We start from the raw sequence: 20,699 nt of genomic DNA, 5'->3' as shown, positions 1-20,699 counted from the left end.
AGCTAAATTAAAGAGTTAACTCTATAAAACGAAATAATTTCTAAAAGTAAGAAAAAATCATATATGACTTTTTAGGCCAAAAAAGGTGGTGGTGGGGGGGAGGTGGGAGGCAGGGATCACAAGAGGAGAAATCAATATATATAGATTGGTTTTAATATTTATGTTATAAATATTTAAAAGTATGTTTTATACAGAATAATTTGAAATATCTTTCCAGAAGCAATCAAGAGTAAATCTAAAAGGCAAGTGACAAACTTCTTAAGAAGAAACACTGGCAAACAAAAAAAAAAGCAAAAATAAAAGCATTAGTATTCTCGATAGAAAATGCTCTTATAAGAAAAGTACTCAAACAGCAAACAAGCAAAGAACATTAACATTTCACAAAAGAAGTACAGATAGGCACATGAAAACATGATGTTCAATCTCAGTATATCAAGGAAATAGTAAATATTTAAATAACATTTTCCTCCCTCAAATTGGTGCTGCTGGAGTACTGTAAATTGACATAACTTTTCTTAAATGCTATTGACTCTGTGTATCAAGCTTTTAAAAATATTCACATACTTAGACCAAGGTTTTCTATTTCTGTTTCTATTTTAAAAAATAATCAGAAATGTGCTCATTTTAGGCACAGAGGTAGTCATCAAGATATATCTAATTATCTTTAGGATGAACATAAAATGTCATGGGAAAATGTTCATGATGTAATTAGAAAAAAGATGCAAAACCACATATATAGAATGACCCCACTATTATACATGTGTAAGAAAAATCTATTTGTTCAAGACTCTGCAGTGAACGTGTTACTGAACTGGCCTGAGCAACTACAAAGACACATGTGTTCTCAGATTTTAAAAAGGTAACAATGAAATCATAACACTTTTATGTAAAGATGTTGTCTTCTGTTTAACAACGTTAGGGAGGCTATCTATGGCTTCCTCCTAACTTGCGAGAGCTTCCATATCTAATGTATTTCTTGTGCTTCTAGAGGCTTGGCCTGTTTATTGGGCATGAGCCACGGTGAGTGCATATGGTGGCTCTTCTGTGTGACTGAGCTCCAGCTCCCATGTTCTCCCAGACTGGTTTAAAGAGGTACAAGAGTCGACATTCAGGTCATTTCGGACAGCTTCTCAGCCACACTGTTCAGCTAGGCAGAGAGGGCGAAAGCCCCGCTTAACCAGAAGGGATTGGGGGGGAGTTTAAGGATTACTTTTTCTTTAATTTCAGGCTAGGAAATGGAATTATTTCTTTGAAGGTTCTGTGTTCTATAAAAAGTATAAATGTCTTTAGAAATGAGCCCTCCGTTTTTCTCTGGAATTCAGAAAGGTAGTGAAGATGTCGTGAGAACCTTAGGTAGGCCTTAAGAAATGCTTCTCATTTGCTTACCATTGTGCAGGGATGAAATCTGGTGCCAGGTCATATGAATAGCAGATAATGGCAGACTGTCTTTTTAAATGCCCCTCTTTTATTGTTAGGATTGAAAACTTTGAAAAGAGGATATATAGCTCTGCTATGAAATAAGGTATTAGTTTTACTTCAGGATTTTCTGTTGGCACTTTTCCAGTTTAGGATAAAGGGAAGAGTGAATGTTTGCTGGTAATTGAGAGTAGAAACTTTTCTTTCACAAAATATTTTTAAATTTCACAGAAATTGCAATCATCTATTTCTAGAATCAAAGTGAATACAGTTAGGTATAGATTTACTTCTTAGAGTTGAAGGGTATTCAGTGTTTGTTGTATTTTGGAGTTAAATTCTTGGGGTCATGACAGAAGTGTCTGTGTTAAGAGATTATATGTAAGCTTTTTCTCTTGTATAAGTAATAGAGGGGGAAAAACTAGTGGCAATTTATAAGTAAGTAGGATTTATTTCACCGTGTGGTAGCCAGCCTTTTTAAAAAACTGTTTCACATCTGTAGGACTTCCTGTTGGGGGCACTGAATACTTTCTAGTAGGGTGGTTTTTAATAAACCCCATTCGAGAGTTTACACTTTCAGTATTTGTCTTGGGTCCTGTTGGACCAGTTATGGCATGTGACAGCGAGGTGAGATGACTTGTCTCCCATTTAATTCACAGTGTTAATGTGTAATTTATTGAAATACCCCTCCTTTCATAATTTCATGGTATTAGTCTTAGCATGAATGGCTGCAAATGAGCAAAGAATTGGAAGCTTAAGGGATGGCAAGTCCTCAATATTTGTGAAATATTGGAAGGGGTGATACGAGCAGAAATTGGATTTGAGGATGAATGTTGCAGAATTCTCTCATTCAAATACAATATGATTGTGGCTTAGGTTTCGTACTTTTCAAATCTGGGTGTTCAGACTGTAAGAATACACCCAACGTAATGTTTTCTCAAACTAAGGTTGAGAGCAGTCTTTTTCATGCCCAGGAGACAGCAGCCATCGAAGTGTGATGTGTAAAGGTCTCGAATCACCACCCTAGGATGCTGATAAAAACTTATTTTCATGCCCCTTTGTTTTCACTTTGTTGAGTAGCTAGTTCTTGCTGATAAATATTTTAGACATGTTAAACACAAATGGTAAGTACAGAGTGCTTAGCGGGTGTTTTTCATCTCTCAAATAAAGGTAGCATTTCACCCATCTTTGACTTTGATTCCCGTCCCTTTCTTTTCTCTTGTTAGTAATATCCGCTGTTTCAAGATTGATCAGCCTTCCGCAGGAGATGCATCTGGAGCCCCAGCTGTCTGGAGCCATGGATATACTGAAGCCTCAGGGGTGAAAAACAAGTGGGTGAAACTTTGGAGTGAGAAGCGCCTCCAGCCCGCCTCCCTTCTTTAGTGGGGAAGATACTCAGTGCTAACACACACTTTCCTCGTGTCACATTGATCTGAGCAGGATTCCCTAAAGTGAGGCCACCTCAAGTCTTACGTTTGAACAGTAAGCTAAGCCCTGCTTGGCATCACGTACTCTTCTCTTTGTGAGAGATGTTGCTAGGGTACAGTGTAACTGACACATTCAGTCTGTGTGAGACTCCAGTGTTTGGAGAAGACCTAAGTATTGAAATGCATCCCTGCCCTTTGGAAAAGTCGATCTTTGTTTGAAGCCTGTTTACCGAGCAAAACAGGGGATAGTGTTGAAGGAGAAGTAGCCTTGATTGCCCATATTCAATCACTTTCGTTATTGATTAGTGGTTCTTGGAGCTGTTTCTTACAATCTTAAATTAGCTTGGCAGGGGGTGCCTGGGTGGCTTAGTCGGTTAAGCGGCCAGCTCTTGATTTCATCTCAGGTCATGATCTCCCAGTCCTGGGATTGAGGCCCACATGGGGCTCTGCGCTCAGCGGGGAGTCTGCTTAAGGATTTCTCTCCCTCTGCACCCGCCGCGCCCCCCTCCAGGTCACACACTCGCTTTCATGCACACGCTCTAAAATAAATGAATAAATCTTTAAAAAACAATAAATTAGGTTGGCAGGAGTTTCATGTTCATTCCCTGTGAGGTCAGCTGCTTGTCTTGCCGCCAGGACTTGTCCATCTCAATTTCAATTTCTTTTTCTTCCTTGTCTCAGGTGCAAATATTGATTTTCCTGAGAATTGTAATCAAGCTCTTCGGGCTTGCTTCTTATGAAGAGGTGCTAATAATTAGTACCAGAAAATACCAGAAAAGGAAAGCCTCCTATAAATTAGAATAGTCATAATTAGCTAAGGTATCACAACATGAAATATCGAGAATAAGGAAAGAAAAAGTGGAAGACAGTTCCGTAATACCTAACATTCTACCCTGGGTGCACTTCAGAATCAGTCAGGGGAGGAACTTCAGCCTACGCCTAGCATTTCAGAATGTTTTAAAATCTCCCCCAGGTGACATTGATGTGCATCCAGGAATGGGAACCACTGACTAGCTGAATACCTTTCACGGAAAATAAAAAGTGGATTTGTGGTCACCATGCTGCCCCCTTTCTCCCCCCCCCCCCCCTTTGAGCAGAAAACAGAATCAAGTTCTGGATCTGACGCATTGGTCCTTCTTTCCCTAAGGGTGGGACTTGGTGTTGTGCAGTCTAGGGAAGAGGCAGCCCCCATTTCAGCACCACCGCTCCATTTGCCCAATAAAGGCAGAATGACCAGCTGTGCCAGGCTCTGGTTGTTGCCTTAGTTCTGTGTATTTTGCCTTGTGTTAGCACTGTCTTTTGGGGAGAAATTAGTACATTCTTTGGAGCACTCAGAGTTCCTTTCTGGAGATCTTTTTTTAAAAGACCTAGGTCTTGCTTATAACCACCAGTATGTGAAACTGCTTTCTAATTCCAGAACACTGATGTGAAACCCTAGATTGGCTTTTAAACATCTCTGGATATTAAAATGTATTATCTACTCCTATATATTAATGAAGCAAGGGACCAATTAGACCTGTTTTTTCCTACATAATTCCCCCTTCCCCCATTACTTTTTTTGAGTGAAAGTATGTGCAAGAGCAGGGTGGGTGGAGGGGCAGAAGGAGAGAGAATCTAAAGCAGGTGCCACACCCAACCTCAACTCAGAGCCTGACAGGGGGCTTGACCTAGTGACCCTGAGATCATGACCTGAGCTGAAATCAAGAGTCAAATGCTTAACCGACTGAGTCACCCAGATGTCCCTACTTTTTTTTTTAAAGAAACGTTATATTGAAGTATAACATAGGTAACAACGAAGTACATAAGTATACAACTAAAGGGAACACATCTGCAAACCACCATCTAGATTAAAAAATAGAATGTTACAGTAAATGCTATGTAAGTGTGAGCTATTGTTAAGGATAATGGTTCTTACTATTATTTATCCCCTAACTCCTCAAGTTATTTTTTCAGGTTCATATCTCCGTCTAGCCATGATGTAGATCTGGTCTTCATTGTTTTTATTAATATACAGAATAAGAAGTTATTTATATTCAACAAAATTCACCCTTTTAGGAGTACAGCCCTGCAGTTTTGATGAAAGAATGTGATTGTGTAACCACCACCGCAGTCAGGTTCTAGAGCAGCCCCGTCACTCCCCAGAATTCTCCCGTGCCCCCGTGTTGTCAGTTCTCCTGACCCTTGGCAACTCTTGACCTGGTTTTGTTGCCTTGGTTTTGCCGTTTCTAGAATGTCATATAGATGGAATTATATAGAAGACAACCACCTCAGTCTACCGTGTGTCACTTAGCATAATGCATTTTATATTCATCTGTGATGTCACATGTTAGTTCCTTTATATTGCTGAGTATTACTCCATTGCATGCATGTATTATCATTTATCCATTCACCATTTGAAATCTATTGAGAGTGTCTCAACTTTTCAGCAAATATAAACAATGAGTGCTATAAAGAGTCGTGTACAGGTTTTTGTGTGAACTTGTGTTTTCTCCTGGGTAAATACTTAGGAGCAGGATTAGATACTTAGCTCCAAAGGACTCCCAGATTCCTTTCCAGTTTTGCATTCCCAGCCACAATGTGTGAGACTTCTAGTTGCACATCCTTACCAGTGCTTCCTGTTACAAGGTGGTGGTGGCAGTTTTGGTCATTCTAATAGCGATAGCTCATTGTGGGTTAATTTTGCTTTTCATGATGACTAATGATGCTGATCACCTTTCCATGCATTTATCATCCATCCATATATCTTTGGTGAGAATATATTCTTTCACATCAAATATGATTATGAAGGTATTTTTGTAGACACCCTTTATCAAGTTGAGAAAATTCCCTTCTAATCATACTTTGCTAAAAGTTTTTGTCATAGGCTCTTTCTGCATTCAGTTGAGATGACCATATGTTTTCTTCCTTAGTCTGTCGGTGTGGTAAATTACTTTGATTTTTGAATGCTGAATCAGCTTTGCATGCCCAAGATAAATTCTACTTGGTCATGATGTATTGTCCTGTTCGTAGGCTGCTGGATTCAATTTGCTGGTAATCTGTTGCTCATGCCCCTGTAGTTTTCTTGTGATGTCTTTGGCTTTGGTATCAGGGTAATGCTGGCCTCATTGTTGAGGACTGTTTCCTCTTCTTTAGTTTTCTTGAAAAGTTTGTACAGAATTGATATTTCTTCCTTGAAGGTTTGGTAGAATTTACCAATAAAAGCCATCTGGACCTGGAATTTTCTTTGGCTTCTAACTACACATTCTGTTTCTTTGCTATGGGATTATCTATCTCTTCTAGAATGAACTTTGGTAATTTAGGTCTTTTAAGGAATTTATCCCTTGGTTTTCACGTTTGACAAACTTATTCATATTATTATGCTTTAAAATCTGTAGGATCTGTAGTAATGGCTCTCCTTCCTGATATTGGTAATTTGTCTTTTTATACTGATCAGTTTGGTTTGAGGTTTATTAATTTTACTGATATTCTCAAAGAACCAGCTTTTGGTCTTGTTGATTTTTCCCTGTTGTATTTGTTTTCTAGTTCATTGACTTCTGCTTATTTTTATTATTTTCTTTGTGCTTGCTTTCAGTTTGTTTTGCTCTTTTTTAGTTTAAGTGGAAGTTTAGGTCATTGATTTGAGCTTAGAACATTAATATTGTAATATAAGCATTTAGATCTATACATTTCCTTCTAAGCAATTTCTCCAGTATGACTGGAGAATGTATTTTGAATGACTTGGATCCTTTAAATTTATTGAGACTTTTTGTGGCCTAGAATATTCTGGGTAAATATTCTCTGCATTTGGAAAAAATGAGTATTCTGTTGCTGTTGGGGTAGGGTGTCAATTAGATCAAGTTGGTTGATGTTGTTGAAGTCTTGAATATCTTACTGATTATCTACTTGTTTGTCAGTGGCTGAGAGACTATAATAATCGGTTTGTTTCTCCTAGTTTTATCAGTTTTGCTTCATGTGTTTCAAAGTTGTCTTAAGTGCATAAACATTTAAAATGTAGCTTTGTGATGAATGAACTGAATACTCTTTGTTCTGTAATATACTTTGATCTTAATGTATCTTCTTTAGCATAGTATATCTTTTATCCTTTTACTTTTAACCTTTTTTTTTTTTTTTTTTTAATCCAGTCTGACTTTGTCTTCTGGGGCCGTATTTAGACCACTTGTATATTTAATGGAATTGATATGGTTAGGTTTAAATCTGCCAGCTGTTTTCTATTTGTCTCATCTGTTCTTTGTCTTTTTCTTCATTCTTTTGGATTTATGATTCCATTTTATCTCCTTTATTCATTATTATGCCTTTAGTGTTTGTAGTATAACCTTTAATTACAGTTTACCTTCAAATAATAAGTTAATCTATCACTTCACATATAAGAACCTTACAGTGTGTATTTCCATTTCCCCTCTCCTGGTCTTTGCAGTATTCTCATGTTTTACTTATGTTATAAACCCCAAAATACATGGTTATAATTTTTACTTTAGTCATTTTCTAAAGCAGTGTTTCTCAACTTCAGTGCTATTGACATTTTGAGCCAGATAATATCGTTGGGCAGGGAGGGAGGGATTGTCCTGTGCATTGTAGGGTGTTTGGCAGCATCCCTGGCCTCTACCTACTACATGTCAATAGCACCGTCTCTCCCAACTGTGACAGTCAGAAATGGGTCCCGCGGGTAAAATTGCCCCCATTGAGAACCACTGTTCGAAAATGATTTCTCAGATGAGTTTTATATTTACTCATCTATTTGTCATTTCTTGTACACCTCATTCTTTTATGTAGATCCAGATTTCCATCTGGTATTTTCTTCTGCTTCATGTATTCCTTTTATGTTTCTTATTCTGCCAGTCTTTTGGTAGTAGTAAGTTATTTGTGCATCTGAAAACATCTTTATTGCACCTTACCTTTTTGAAAGCAATTTTCACTGATTTGGAAATCCAGGTTGACAGTTTTTTACTGTCAGTACCTTAAAGATGTTGCTCCACTGTCTTCTGCATTGTTTGCTGTCCTTCGTGTCTTTGTTCCTCTACCTACTCCCCCACCTTTATTCCTGATTTTCAGCAGTTTTTTTTTTTCATTTTCTTTTGCTTACTACTTGTTGAGCTTCTTGTATCTATAGGTTTATAGTTTTCATCAGATTTGAAATCTTTTCAGCCATTAAATTCTTCAAAGGTTTTTCCTGTCTCTCTCCTCTTTTGAAGACTCCAGTTCCCTGTGTATTTGGCTGCTTGAGGTTGCCCTGGCAGTCACTGATGCCCTGGCCTCTTATTTGTCTGCCTGCCTTTTTTTTTTCCCCCTCTGTGTTTCATTTTGGAGAGTGCATGGGGCACAGTTACTTGGAAACAACGTGGTTCTGCAAAGGCCTGGAGTGCAGAGACTCTGCAGGCCTCCAGAGCACACTCCCACCTCCACTGCTCTGCTGCAGCCCTAACTGCTGCCTCCTCCCTCAGCTCCTTCCCCAGCTGCAGCCCAGAAACTTCCTCCAGGCAATAAGCTGGGCAAGCTTCATGCTTGCTCTCTGACCTGCACTTCTTATCAGCCAGTGTCTGAATACTATTGTTCCATAGGTGGTTTTTTTTCCCTGCCTTCTTTAAGTTGTTTTGGGGAGGCGGGGGGATAACATACAAAAGGTCCCAGTGTTTTAGTTGTTACTCCATTTTGCCCAACGTGGAAGTTTTCCTTAATGTTTATGAATGAATATGGACATATGGATTCAGAATCTTTTATTATTTCCCATACCTCCTATTCTCTTTCTCTGCCATTGAAAAATAAAATCAGAAGATGGGCATATGTGAAGTATCAGTGTTAATCATTCTAATTTGCTTTACAGAATTTAGTCGGGGTTAGTTTACCTTAGTTTATTCTTCCCCCGTCTGAGGTCATGAAGGAAGAGACAAGACTGTTAATAGTGTTGCGTTGGACAAGGAAAGATGAGCAGACTCAGCACATTTCACTCTTGCTTCACAGGTTGTGCGTTGCGGCCCTGTCTGTGAACAACTTCTGTGACAACCGGGAGGCCCTGTACGGGGTATTTGACGGAGACCGTAACGTGGAGGTGCCCTACCTCCTCCAGTGCACTATGAGTGACATTTTGGCCGAAGAGCTGCAGAAAACAAAAAACGAAGAAGAATACATGGTTAATACGTTCATTGTTATGCAAAGGTAAAACTTCCAGTCCCTGCTATGTGTTTTCTTGCTCTTCTTTGAGTGTTTGCCCAATAGTCTCAAAGCACTGCTGTGGCATGTGGGTATGCAAGAGGCATTCAGGTGATCTGGTTTTGCGGAAGTATCAGGGATGGACCATGTCCCCTTGAGACATACTGGTGTTCAGACAACTTAGTAGGAGGCTGAGTCAATGACAGAAATTTAGTGTAGAGCTTTTGGTCACTGTAGAAACCGTGGAATTGTGTTTGTAACTCTTAGGGATGAATGTTAGAAGCATTCCCTCCTTCAAAGAATTGCTCCTTCTTATGTCACTTTAATGGCTTTGTAAGTTGTAAAGGAATTGTCTGTTCATACTGTACTGCAAACCCTCCCGTGGGCCCAGGAAACAGGGAGTGTCCTAAAGGTCATGAGAACAATGATGAGCTCTCCTTTTTCTCTGCCATGATAATCTGCCCGAGGAAGTAGCTTTGTAACAGGGGTAGAAAAAGTATCTGCTAAGGAGTGCTGGTTTGGAGCAGCCTTTAAAGTTACCCTCAGTCCTAAATAGCTCCTCTTGAAGAGCTTGGTAGAGACTGCTACAATGAGATTCTTTGCTTCTAGACTCACCTCTGTCTTTCAGATTCTACTGGGCACATACCATTAGCAATTAAATACTGATAATAGATAATATTTAGTGAGCCCTGTGTACCAGTCATTGTTCTAAATACCCCACATGCCATACAGTAACATTAACTATCAAACTGGGTAAAATGTACTTACTTTACCGATGAGAAACTGAGGTACAGAGAAGTAAAACAAATTTCTCTTAAGAGCTAGTAGATGGCGCAGCCAGAATTTGACCTGGGGCAGTAAGACTCCAGAGAATGTTCTAACAACCAGCCACATCTATCTCCTTTTCTGTTTTTATCACCATCGTATCCTAGGGAAAAAAGCAAACACATATCATCGTATGCACAAACATGTGCACACACTCCCTTCACACCCTCACCCCAAAGAGGTCTACTTTTTATAGATACATGAGCCCTCAAACTCTGATTCCCAGCTGTTCCGGTCCCCAGGTACCATCCAGTTGCTGGCTTTGCTCAAAGGAATCATTGTGCCTGGAAAGAGAGCAAGCAGGGCTTCCCTGGTCGGGCCTCCAGCCCCGTCTGGTCAGGGTTGGCTACAGGTCTGCACTTACAGACCCGAGTTGTTGACCCATCTCCAGGGCCATTTGCCCCTTAAAGAGGACATGGGATCTGGAGTGATCTTTTCAGCCTTTGGAGGAACTGTATGTCTTCTTGCGCCTGACATCCTAACTTACTCAAGTAGGCAGCCCTGCTTTCCATTGCTGGTCCTGCTGCTCGCCTAAACTAGAGCATTGATAGGAGCTGACAGGACCTGCAGGTCTGCCCTGGTAAACGGAGGAGTCTGCTCAGCCTTCTTGCTTCAGCACCACTCAGGATCAGCAGGGCCCTGGGAAGCTTGTGATAGGAGTTCTTGGCTCCTTTTGTCAGAACTTGTAGGTGCTTTGTGTACTCCATCTGTAGAGTAGGGGTCACGAAAAAAAGGGGTATATCGCCAGCACTTTGGAGCTTGAGTACTAGAATGTCCTTCCTCTGAATATTCTAGAATAGGTAACACGGGTATAGAAAGTCTTCCCCACATAAGGCAAGAACATGAATGGTCCAGAAATTAAAGGCTCATTCATACCAGCAAACATCCTTACAAAGGAGAAGAGGGTAGGAGGGCCAGGTCATGTTGAAGTGCATCTGTCTGTGTGTGGAGTACAGTTAAACCTGTTGAAGTGCTCCCTCGGTCCCCTCGCTGGGGGCAGGGGGCATTTGAAGAGGTGGACAGGGAGCAAAGTAGCCATTTCCCTTCTGTCCTTGGAGCACCATGATGAGGGAGCAGCAGGCTGGATGCCACAGGACAAGGGCTCCTTGGGTGGTAAAGGGGCATTCCCCCAGTTGTGTGCAGACATGGGGGGGGCGGGCAGACTCCACACACGGGCCCTCCTCCTTGGAGAAGTGGAGCAGCGCTTGCTTTGGTGAGAGAGACCGAGTGGAACCCCCGGGCTCTGTTTTTCCTCCTAGCCCTCCTGTTGAGTTAGCAAAGCTGACACGTGACCGGTCACGTCTGGGTTTCACCCCCCCCCCCCACTCTTTGGGTTCTAGGAAACTCGGCACGGCCGGGCAGAAACTTGGGGGCGCTGCTGTGCTCTGTCATATCAAGCATGACCCCATGGACCCAGGAGGATCCTTTACCTTGACCTCTGCTAATGTGGGCAAGTGCCAAACGGTTCTCTGTCGGAACGGGAAGCCGTTGCCTCTGTCCAGATCGTACGTCATGAGCTGTGAAGAGGAGCGGAAGAGAATTAAACGGCACAAGGCCATTATCACCGAGGTGAGGGCACGGTTTTCCTTGGGGTGGCGGGGAGGATGGGGCCAGGGTCATGGCGGAAACCAGCAACATTCCAAGTCTGCAAGGTCACAAAGCAAATCCTCTGTACCAGCAGTCTGAAGACATCACATATAGGATAAAAAACTATTTCTCCATGGCCTCCCTGTGTCAGAGGCTCTGCCGGGTGTTTCATGCCCTTAGCTCAGCTGATGCTCACAAGCCCCTCGGGGAAGCAGGGGGTTCGGGGCCTGAGGGGGCCACCCCGGAGGTCACAGTGCTGGTACTGGTCCTGACTCTGTCCCTTGCAGGCTGGGCCTCGGAGGCCTGTGAGCCTCCGTTTCCCCTCGGGAACGTAGCCATCCTGTCTTCCGAGGTCTGTGGGTCAGTGTAAACGTAGCCAATCGTGATTTGGTACTTAGGTCCTGTTCCCGTTTGAGTCAGGGAGGGAGTGGTTTTTCACCCGGGGTTTCTTTGCACCCCCAGCCCCAGCGGGCACACTTGGTTTTCACGGCTAGGTGGAGAGGGCTCTGGGCACGTAGCAGGTAGAGGTACGGGTGCTGCTCCCCACCCTCCAATGCACAGGACGGCGCCCACCACAAAGGATTATTTGGCACCAGTGGCACTGCTGAGAAACCCCGGAGTGAGGCTCCGTCCTAGGATGTTTACGGCGGTGCTCCTTGAGCCCGGGCCCTCGGGGTGCCGCTCCGGTCTCCGGCTCCCCACAAGACGCCGAGCCCGCCCTGAATGCGTGGGGAAACGGTGCGGGGCTGCAGGGACGATCCCGGCGGACTGCGGCAGAAGCTCGCCGTCCGTGGAGGGAGAGAGCCGGAGTCCGGCCCGGCCGTCGGGGGGCGGGGGGGGCGGGGGGGCGGCGCTCGGCTCCTCCCACGTGCCTTAATGTCCGTCTGGGCCCCCTCCCCTTCCAGGACGGCAAGGTGAACGGAGTGACGGAGTCCACGCGCATCCTGGGCTACACCTTCCTCCACCCCAGCGTGGTGCCGCGGCCCCACGTGCAGTCCGTGCCCCTGACCCCCCAGGACGAGTTCTTCATCCTGGGCAGCAAGGGCCTGTGGGACAGCCTGTCGTCCGAGGAGGCGGTGGCCGCCGTGCGCCCCGTGCCCGACGCCCTGGCCGCCGCCAAGAAGCTGTGCACGCTGGCGCAGAGCTACGGCTGCCACGACAGCCTGAGCGCCGTGGTGGTGCAGCTCAGCGTCCCCGAGGACAGCTTCTGCTGCTGCGAGCTGGGCACGGGGGGCGCGGGGGGCGCCGGCCCGCCGCCCAGCCCGGGCCTCTTCCCGCCGCCCGGCAGCGCGGTGCTCAGGGAGCGGCCGGCCGACGCGCCGGGCGTGCCGTCCTCCAGCAGCGGCCTGGCGTCCGAGATGAGCAGCGAGCTGTCCACGTCCGAGATGAGCAGCGAGGTGGGCTCCACGGCCTCGGACGAGCCACCGGCGGGCGCCCTGGCCGAGAGCAGCCCCGCGTACGCCAGCGAGCCGCGCTGCGCGCTGCACCCCGTGGGCGCGGCCCACCCCTTCCAGCGCCAGCTGTCCAGCGCCACCTTCTCCAGCGCCTTCTCCGACAACGGTCTGGACAGCGACGACGAGGCGCCCATCGCGGGCGTCTTCAGCAACGGCAGCCGCGTGGAGGTGGAAGTGGACATTCACTGCGGCCGCGCCAAGGACAAGGAGCCGCAGCGCCTGCCGCCCGCGCCGGCCGACGCCAGCGACGAGGGCATCGTCATCAGCGCCAACGAGGACGAGCCGGGGCCGCCCCGGAGGGCGGACGGGCCAGCCGCGGGGACCATCGGGCGGCGCCGGGCCAACGGCTCCGTGGCGCCGCAGGAAAGGAGCCACAACGTGATCGAGGTGGCGGCCGACGCGCCGCTCCGAAAGCCCGGGGGCTACTTCGCAGCGCCGGCCCAGCCGGACCCCGAGGATCAGTTCATCATCCCCCCGGAGCTGGAGGAGGAGGTCAAGGAGATGATGAAGCGGCAGCCGCCGCCGCCGCCGCGGCCCTGCCCGGGGGACCCGCTGCCGGACTACTGTGACACGCCACTCTGACCCGCCTGAGCGCTAGTTCCCAAATAAACTAACCGAGAAAGACGGAGTTGCGAGAGTCTCCCAGGCTCACGTTAAACCAGGGGTTCACTCCACGCCCTCCCGCGTCCCCACCCTGTCCTTGCGCCTCGTCTGTAGGTTCTCCTTCTGTCGTTTGTTTTTTTTTTTAATTACCACTCTTCTAGTGATGCTCTACCAGTATGATTTAAATTTGTTAACCTCTCCCCCTAACATATCAGATGTGTAAAGACAAAGAACAAAAGGTTTAATATATTACAGAGAAACGGTTAATGATAATGTGATATTTTTTAAAATGGCTTTTTGTTGTTTTCGGAAGGCAGGGCGGGTTGCCAGTGCTAAATGATTTTAATAATATTGTAATTCTGTATTTCTTTGGAGGAAAAGGCTTTTTTTTTTTTGTCTTGAAAATGATAGACATTTGTAGAATATGGAGACTAACTCCTAGGAGTTGCTTTACTCTGTCAGGTGACTTAAGTCACTGGGATTCACTAATTTTCTCTGAGAGAACAGTTGATTGAGAAATTTCTATTGTAAATAGCTCAGTGTTGTATAGTGACGCTTCAGATGTTTTGCAGTTTTGGCCTAAGGACACAGCCTAAACAACTGACTTTTCTCCTCCTCCTCCCCCTCGGATGAGCCTTCCCCCCCCCCCCACCTGCGCTCATCCAGTGTGGAGGCTGAGCAGCGAAAGAGCACTTCTGTTCAGATAAGGGGGAATCTTAGGCCGCTAGAAACGAACCTGCACCCAAGGGGCCTCGGACCCTTTTTTCTTCCTCTCCTGCCCCCACCCAGCCTCTTGACTTTTGCAGACACGTTTTGTGTTCCTTATTTGCTGCCACAATCAGCATGAGTGTATAGCGTCCAGTTAGATCATTTACATACCAAGAGTTATATTAAAGCAGAATGCACAAATGAACGTCATAATTTTTGTTATAATAAATATAAAATTTACAAGTATTGGACCCATCTGCTTTTGTCCCAGGAGCCAGGTGTGTCTACAAGATCACACCCAGCTTGGGTTTGGAATGAATGGATGTAACTTTGGGGCTACCAGATAGTTCTGCCTTTTTTTTGGAAGGGAAAACTCCCAACAGGTTAACCGACCTTGAATGAGCTAATGAAATTGACCCTATGCAGAGCTGGTCTTAAAGCCTTTCTATTTCCTTTTAGAATCATGCAGGGATGGATAGACAGACGTTATATAGAGGAGATCCCTGGGAAACTCCTCCCACAAAGCCTAGTTCTTTCCAGTTCTCTCAGGGGCCCCTTGAGCCACATGAACAGGTTACTAGACCTTTATGTGAACAGTGAAAGTCAGGAGCTGGCTGCCCACCTCCCCACCTCTAGCAGACGTAACGTTAGCATAGTGGGGTCCACCAGGAAATCCAATATTGCGAGCTTACTAGCTTTTGCAGACTCTAGCACCCCCCCCTTCACCCCAACCCCGCATCTCGTGAACCATATGTTGAAGATGCTGTTAGTCATCTCTCTCTCTCACATGGACCAGCTTCCCAGGCAGACCTGTCTTCCTTTTCAGGCCTGCCCTCCAGTGGTCCCTGGCTAGCTCAGCGCCAGGACCGGCCAAATAGTATTTCTCCACGTGTAGACTCAGTGATGGACTGTCTGCCCTTTCGCTGGGGGGGCCAGATCAGTGGACCAGGCTTGTCTTGGTAATGTCCGTGCTTCCTTCTGGGTCTGGCTACTTGTATACATGCTCTTTGGAAACCACGAAGACCACAGAAGGATGAACTCAGCCCGGTAAGAGACCCAGGCACCAAGGGACGAGACTTCCCAAGCCTACGCAGAGTGCTGCGCTCTAGCCAGGAAGCAAAACCAGCTCAGGCTCCCTCGCCTGGCCCCAGCCACCAGCACCTTGCCTTCCTCCATCTTTGCCCTGCTCCACGTGGATCGGAGCACACTTGGGAAGCTCTGGGATTGCACAGGAGTGCCCTACTTCACTTCTCCTCATCAAGGTGGCATCTGATACTACAGGTAGAACTGCTTATAAAACTAAAGTGCTTAACCTGTGAAGGTCCCCGAAGCCAAGGGCTTTCCGAGGTGAGTATGAGAGAGAAGGGCATCCTCCCCTGCCACAGTCCCTGCTTCCTCCAGGAAGGCCCGGGGATTGGGAAAGGGTCGGGGACAGGGGGAGGAAGGGGTTAGGGCAGAAGCCTAGCAAACTTGCAGTCTTGTTGAAGACTCAAAGGTCCCGATCGAGGAACCTAGAAGTGGTTTGGTGTTGGATAAAGCATGGGCTGCTCGGCGTGTGCCCACGGAATAGGGTATACCAGCTCTGAAGGGGGCACCAGGGCCTGTCTCTGGAGCCCACCCAACTTGTCCCCCCCCCCGGTTTCTCTCGATTGCTGTTGTCACAGCACCACCTGCTGGTGAGATCAGACTTCGTTCTTTATCCTCCACTCTTCCAGAAGACCCAATGTTACTTATTTTCCTACACCCTGACAGAGAGCATCCCCAAGCGCTTATGAAATAGGCAGAGAAGCTGCATTAGATCACGTGATTGCGCCAGTGCAGGCGGCCTTGTACGGTGGGAAACGGACGTGCGGACAGATCAGGAGGTGTAGCCAGAACCCCAGCGTTAATCTGGGAGAGAGGAAGTCAGGCTCCAACATCTATCAATTCCCCATTCCCCAGGATGAAAGAAAGAAAAATCCGTAAGATGTGTCCGATCTTAAAGGACAGCATCTGAGAATCCACTCAGTGCCAGCAGCGCCTGGTGGGGAGAGACAGGCCGGGTCCCATTTGTGCTCACGCCCACGTGAGCGCTCATCGGAAGACGCAGTGAATTCGCTCCACCACATCGAGACTTTCTGTTAAGTGTGGGGTCTGCCCTACCTGCCTCCCCAGTGATCGAACCAGGTAACGTATGTCGAGCAAGTTGTGGAGAGGATAGCCTTATGTAAGTGGAAATACTGTCACGGTTATAATTGGGAACACAGCGAAAGTCCCTTTTTAAATTAACTCTCAGAGGAACAGCTGTTGGGATTCTTACAGGTAGCAGAGATGAGGTAATGGTAGAGAAAATAGCCTTTTCTCCTTTCTTACCAATGAGTTTCCTTTCTTTTTGTTCATCCTCCAACATAAATTTTCTGCAAAGTAGTCTATGCAAACAATTTCACTTTTGTCATTCACCTATCATGAACCTGGTCGTATTGCTGCATATTTGAAAGATGATTCTAAAGGTTGCCCCCGCATCCCACGCCAAACCGAAATTACAGCCAAACTCAGATGGGCTGCTCCCATGGTCATGCCTCGATTTCTAAAGAGGTAGAAGTAAAACTGGCTTTAAACTGAAATTATGACTTTCCAGCCATTACCATTACGTGGGTCTTATTCCAAAAACCATACTTTGCTCTAAATACCAATCTTGTCTATTGAAAAAAAAGCTAAAATGACAGCAAAAATCATTTTCCCAAATGTTGCACCCCCAGACGCTGACTTTGAGAACTCATTTACAGGTCATTTGCTTCTCTGGGTCGTTAAGAAAACTACTCCACCAGTAACATTTCAAGGTCCTTGAATCAGTTTTCCATTTAATAGAAATCGTGCTGCCAGCCAGCAATAAATCCTGCACACAAAGTAAACTCTTCTATTTGGCATAGAATACATTTTAAGAATTACTTGTTATTCCTTGTGCTGGAACATTTTGGTGGGTTAAAAATAGCTCCTCAAGATCTCCAGTCCAACCCGACCACATCGGAGGATCCCGAACTCCCCTCCTGCATCCAGTCTCCAGCTTGGACAGAGCAATGTCTCCGGGAGAAGAGCTGAGGGCGGACTGAGCAGCATCTGCACCAGAGACACAGATAGACAGCAAGCGAGCGAGCGCGGGAGGAACAGCAGGAGCGATGGACACAGACGAAGGCAGCGCTGCCGAAGCTGGGAGTGCGGGGGGTACACCCAAGGGTCCGTTGAGCACAGAAGAAAAGGCAGAGTTTAAAAGGGCAGCGAAAATAGAAGGGAGCCAGACCCAGAGCCCGGCAAGCAGCAAGGGCCCGGTTTCCCCGGCCCCCTTCCTCCTTGTTAGATGCCCTGGCTGGCCCGTCGCCTCCGTGAGCCGCAGGTTCCTAGCCTCCACCGGCCGCAGCTGTCCCAAGCGGACCCCAGAGGGCACACACTGGGCCACCCCTGCTCAGCAAGCGCAACTGCTCTGACCAGCTCGCCGAGGTGACATGGGCACAGAGCACACTGCAACACCGCGGTCCCGTGCCACCCAACAGAGGACTGCCCCCCGGGACCCCTGGGGCCAATGCCCGGCTCAGCGGCAGCTGCCCTACAGGCAACCCTGTGCTCAGAGCACTCCAGGAACCACTGGCCCCTGCCCACCTCCGCTCTGGACACCCTGCCCGGGCAGTCCCTGCACCGAGCGTCCAGGGACCTCCCCAGCCCACACCTGCCCCCCGTCCAGCCGCCCCGCCAACGCACCCCCTGCTTGCAGAGCCCTGGGGCCACACAAGGCTGGCGCCTCTGACTCGCCTGCAGCCTCCAGCCAGGGCCCCCTCGGTGTGGAGAGCCCTGCACCCGCCCCTGCCCCAGCCCACGCCAGCCTCGGTTCCAGCCACCGCACCAGGCTCGCCCCAGCACAGCATTCTCCAAGACCCCCAGCCTCTGACGGCAACAGCTCCAGCCACAGTCCCCGGGCACACACGGTCTACACGGGGGCCACCCACACAAGATCAATCCTTCATGGAAGGTTTCCACCCCATTCATAGAAGCCAACACAAAGTAATGCAAAGCGAGACCCAAAAATATGCTCCAAACAAAAGGAGACAAAACCTTAGAAAAAGAGCTAAATGAAAGGCAGATAAACAGTCTACCGGATACAGAATCCCAAATGCCCACCGGGATGGAGAGGAGAGTGGATGAACTCAGTGAGACCTTCAACAAGTGATAGAAAATATAAAAAAAATACCAGGCGGGACTGAAGAAAACAGTAACAAATGAAAAATACACTCAAGGGAATCAACAGGTTAGAAAAATGCAGAAGAATGGATCAACAATCTGGAAGACGGTGATGGAAATCACCTAAGCTGAACAGAAAAACAAAAATTTAAATGAGGCTAGGTTAATGGGACCTCTTGGACAGTATAAAGGGAGAAAACATTCACATTATCAGAAACCCAGAAGGAGAAGAGGGAGAGAAAGGGGCAGAACAATTATTTGAAGACATAATAGCTGAAAACTTCCCTAACTTGGGGAACAAAACAGACATTCAGGTTCAAGAAACAGAGTTTCGGGGCGCCTGGGTGGCTCAGTCGTTAAGCATCTGCCTTCGGCTCAGGTCATGATCCCAGGGTCCTGGGATCGAGCCCCGCATCGGGCTCCCTGCTCGGCGGGAAGCCCGCTTCTCCCTCTCCTTCTCCCTCTGCTTGTGTTCCCTCTCTCGCTGTGTCTCTCTCTGTCAAATAAATAAATAAAATCTTTAAAAAAAAAAAAAGAAACAGTTTCAAACAAGATGAACCCAAGGAAGTTCACACTATGACACATACTAATTAAAATGTCAAAGATTAAAGATAAAGAGAATTTTAAAAGCAGCAAGAGAAGAGACACGGCTGGTGATGTCAGACACGCCAAAGAGATGGATGAAACTGGGCCGAGTTTATCAAGAGGACCATCTTGAAAATCCCAATGACTGAAATGACGACAATCCTCCAAGCCTGGGAATTTTTGTCTGAAAAATCAACTGCAGACCATCAACTTCTGGCAGAGAAAGGAATCTCTTGTTCAGGACCTTGTTCTGCTCTGTGAGGAGAAGGGTGCAAGTCTCCATGATGCAGCCCTATTAGACATCCTTTATATTCTGCTTCATCAGCACTAGGAAGTTTGGGATGTTTTTCAGATGAATAAAGGACCAGATAAAGACCTTGACCTTTTTGTTATGGAACAATTCAGAAGTTCACTTGCGAAAATTCTTCAGAGAGTTTTAGAAAACGTGATGGTCGGCTTCAGAGACGCTGAGGAGAATGCAATGTGGACTCAAATTGCCTGGGGAACACAGTATAGAAAGCCAAACCAGTACAGACCTGCTTGTGTGGTGCCTTGTTCCCAGACTCCCCACACCTCCACTTCCTCCCCCAGCTGAAGAGTAATACACCCCTTCTGGGTCAGGCACGGACCGTTGCTAGCAAGCACTAGACGACTGTGAAAATGGACCTCAGAAGCTGGTGTCTGGACACTCTTAAGACTATTGTTTTTATTTTTTTAAAGATTTTAGAGAGAGAGAGCAGGATCAGGGGGAGGCACGGGGGCGGGGGAGAATCTCCCTGCTCCCTGCTGAGCAGGGAGCCTGACTTGGGGCTCGATCCCACAACACTGAGATCATGACCTGAGCCAAAATTAAGAGTCAGCAGTTCAACCAACTGAACCACCCAGGTGCCCCAAGGCTGTTGTTTTTAAACAGTATAATCAGACCTTTGAAACTCATAACTCTACTACACCCCTTCAAGAAAGAACACTTGAGCTGGATATGCACATGGATTCAAGTATCCTTCATGAAAACAGAATAGAAAAAGAGAGAGTCCAGAGAGTGACTCAGGAAACTCTTGGAGATTATCCTTAACCAAGACTAGAATTTGCACAGTATAAGCTTGAAACAAAATTCAGAAGTGACTTAAATGGTGACATCTTGGCTGAGAAAGGAACCCCTCTGGTGCCTAATAAAGTTCTCTAGACTGCATCTTCCTGAAGCATTGACATCCTTGGCCTCAGCTGGTATAACAGATGTATCACTTTCTCCCTTCCTCACTTGCATACCCCAGAAGGGAATGAATTATTTTAAAATTAGAGGTAAATAAGATGAATGTGGTTACAACTATATTGCATATGCATTTCAGTTAGCCACAAGCTAGATGACTCCTGTTTATATACTTGTGTTTTAGAAATTAGTTTTTGATACTGACAGTTGAGAAATGTTCAATATAATTGTTGGGATGGATTCTTTCCTCTTCCACTGTGCACCGCTCTCCCCCATATCCTGCAAAGCATAGCAATGGTGTTAGGTTGTTATACACGAATTTTATGGCAATCACAAGCTGAAAACCTATAATAAATACACACAAATTATAGGAAAGAGCCAACAATAACACTAAAGACAATCACAAGGAAAGAGTAAAAGAACAGAGAAGAACTAGAAAAACAACCAGAAAACAATTAACAAAATGGCAAGATGTACATACCTATCAATAATTAGGATGTAAATGGTCTAAATGTTCCAATAAAAGACATGGGGTGT

The 20,699-nt window shown here is 46.3% G+C and overlaps 1 protein-coding gene and 1 pseudogene across 1 annotated transcript in view; both read left to right on the top strand.

Moving 5' to 3' along the window:
- The window catches only part of PHLPP1 (PH domain and leucine rich repeat protein phosphatase 1), a 216,814-nt gene extending 202,407 nt beyond the window's left edge, over positions 1-14,407 (top strand). Inside the window, exons 14-17 of the mRNA XM_028102984.2 lie at positions 2,640-2,744; positions 8,796-8,990; positions 11,150-11,378; positions 12,302-14,407. Coding sequence (XP_027958785.2) covers positions 2,640-2,744; positions 8,796-8,990; positions 11,150-11,378; positions 12,302-13,432 — 1,660 coding nt within the window. The 3' untranslated portion in view covers positions 13,433-14,407. The remainder of the gene's footprint in view (positions 1-2,639; positions 2,745-8,795; positions 8,991-11,149; positions 11,379-12,301) is intronic.
- A 4,639-nt stretch (positions 14,408-19,046) lies between these two features.
- LOC114208894 (centromere protein N-like) lies at positions 19,047-20,262 on the top strand (annotated as a pseudogene).
- Positions 20,263-20,699: the final 437 nt, after the last annotated feature.

The sequence above is a fragment of the Eumetopias jubatus genome, unplaced genomic scaffold, assembly GCF_037043125.1.
Source record: "Eumetopias jubatus isolate StellerSeaLion01/CBP00866 unplaced genomic scaffold, mEumJub1_p1.0 scaffold_16, whole genome shotgun sequence".
Classification (NCBI taxonomy): Eukaryota; Metazoa; Chordata; class Mammalia; order Carnivora; family Otariidae; genus Eumetopias; species Eumetopias jubatus.
This window is presented reverse-complemented; position numbering and strand designations above follow the sequence as displayed.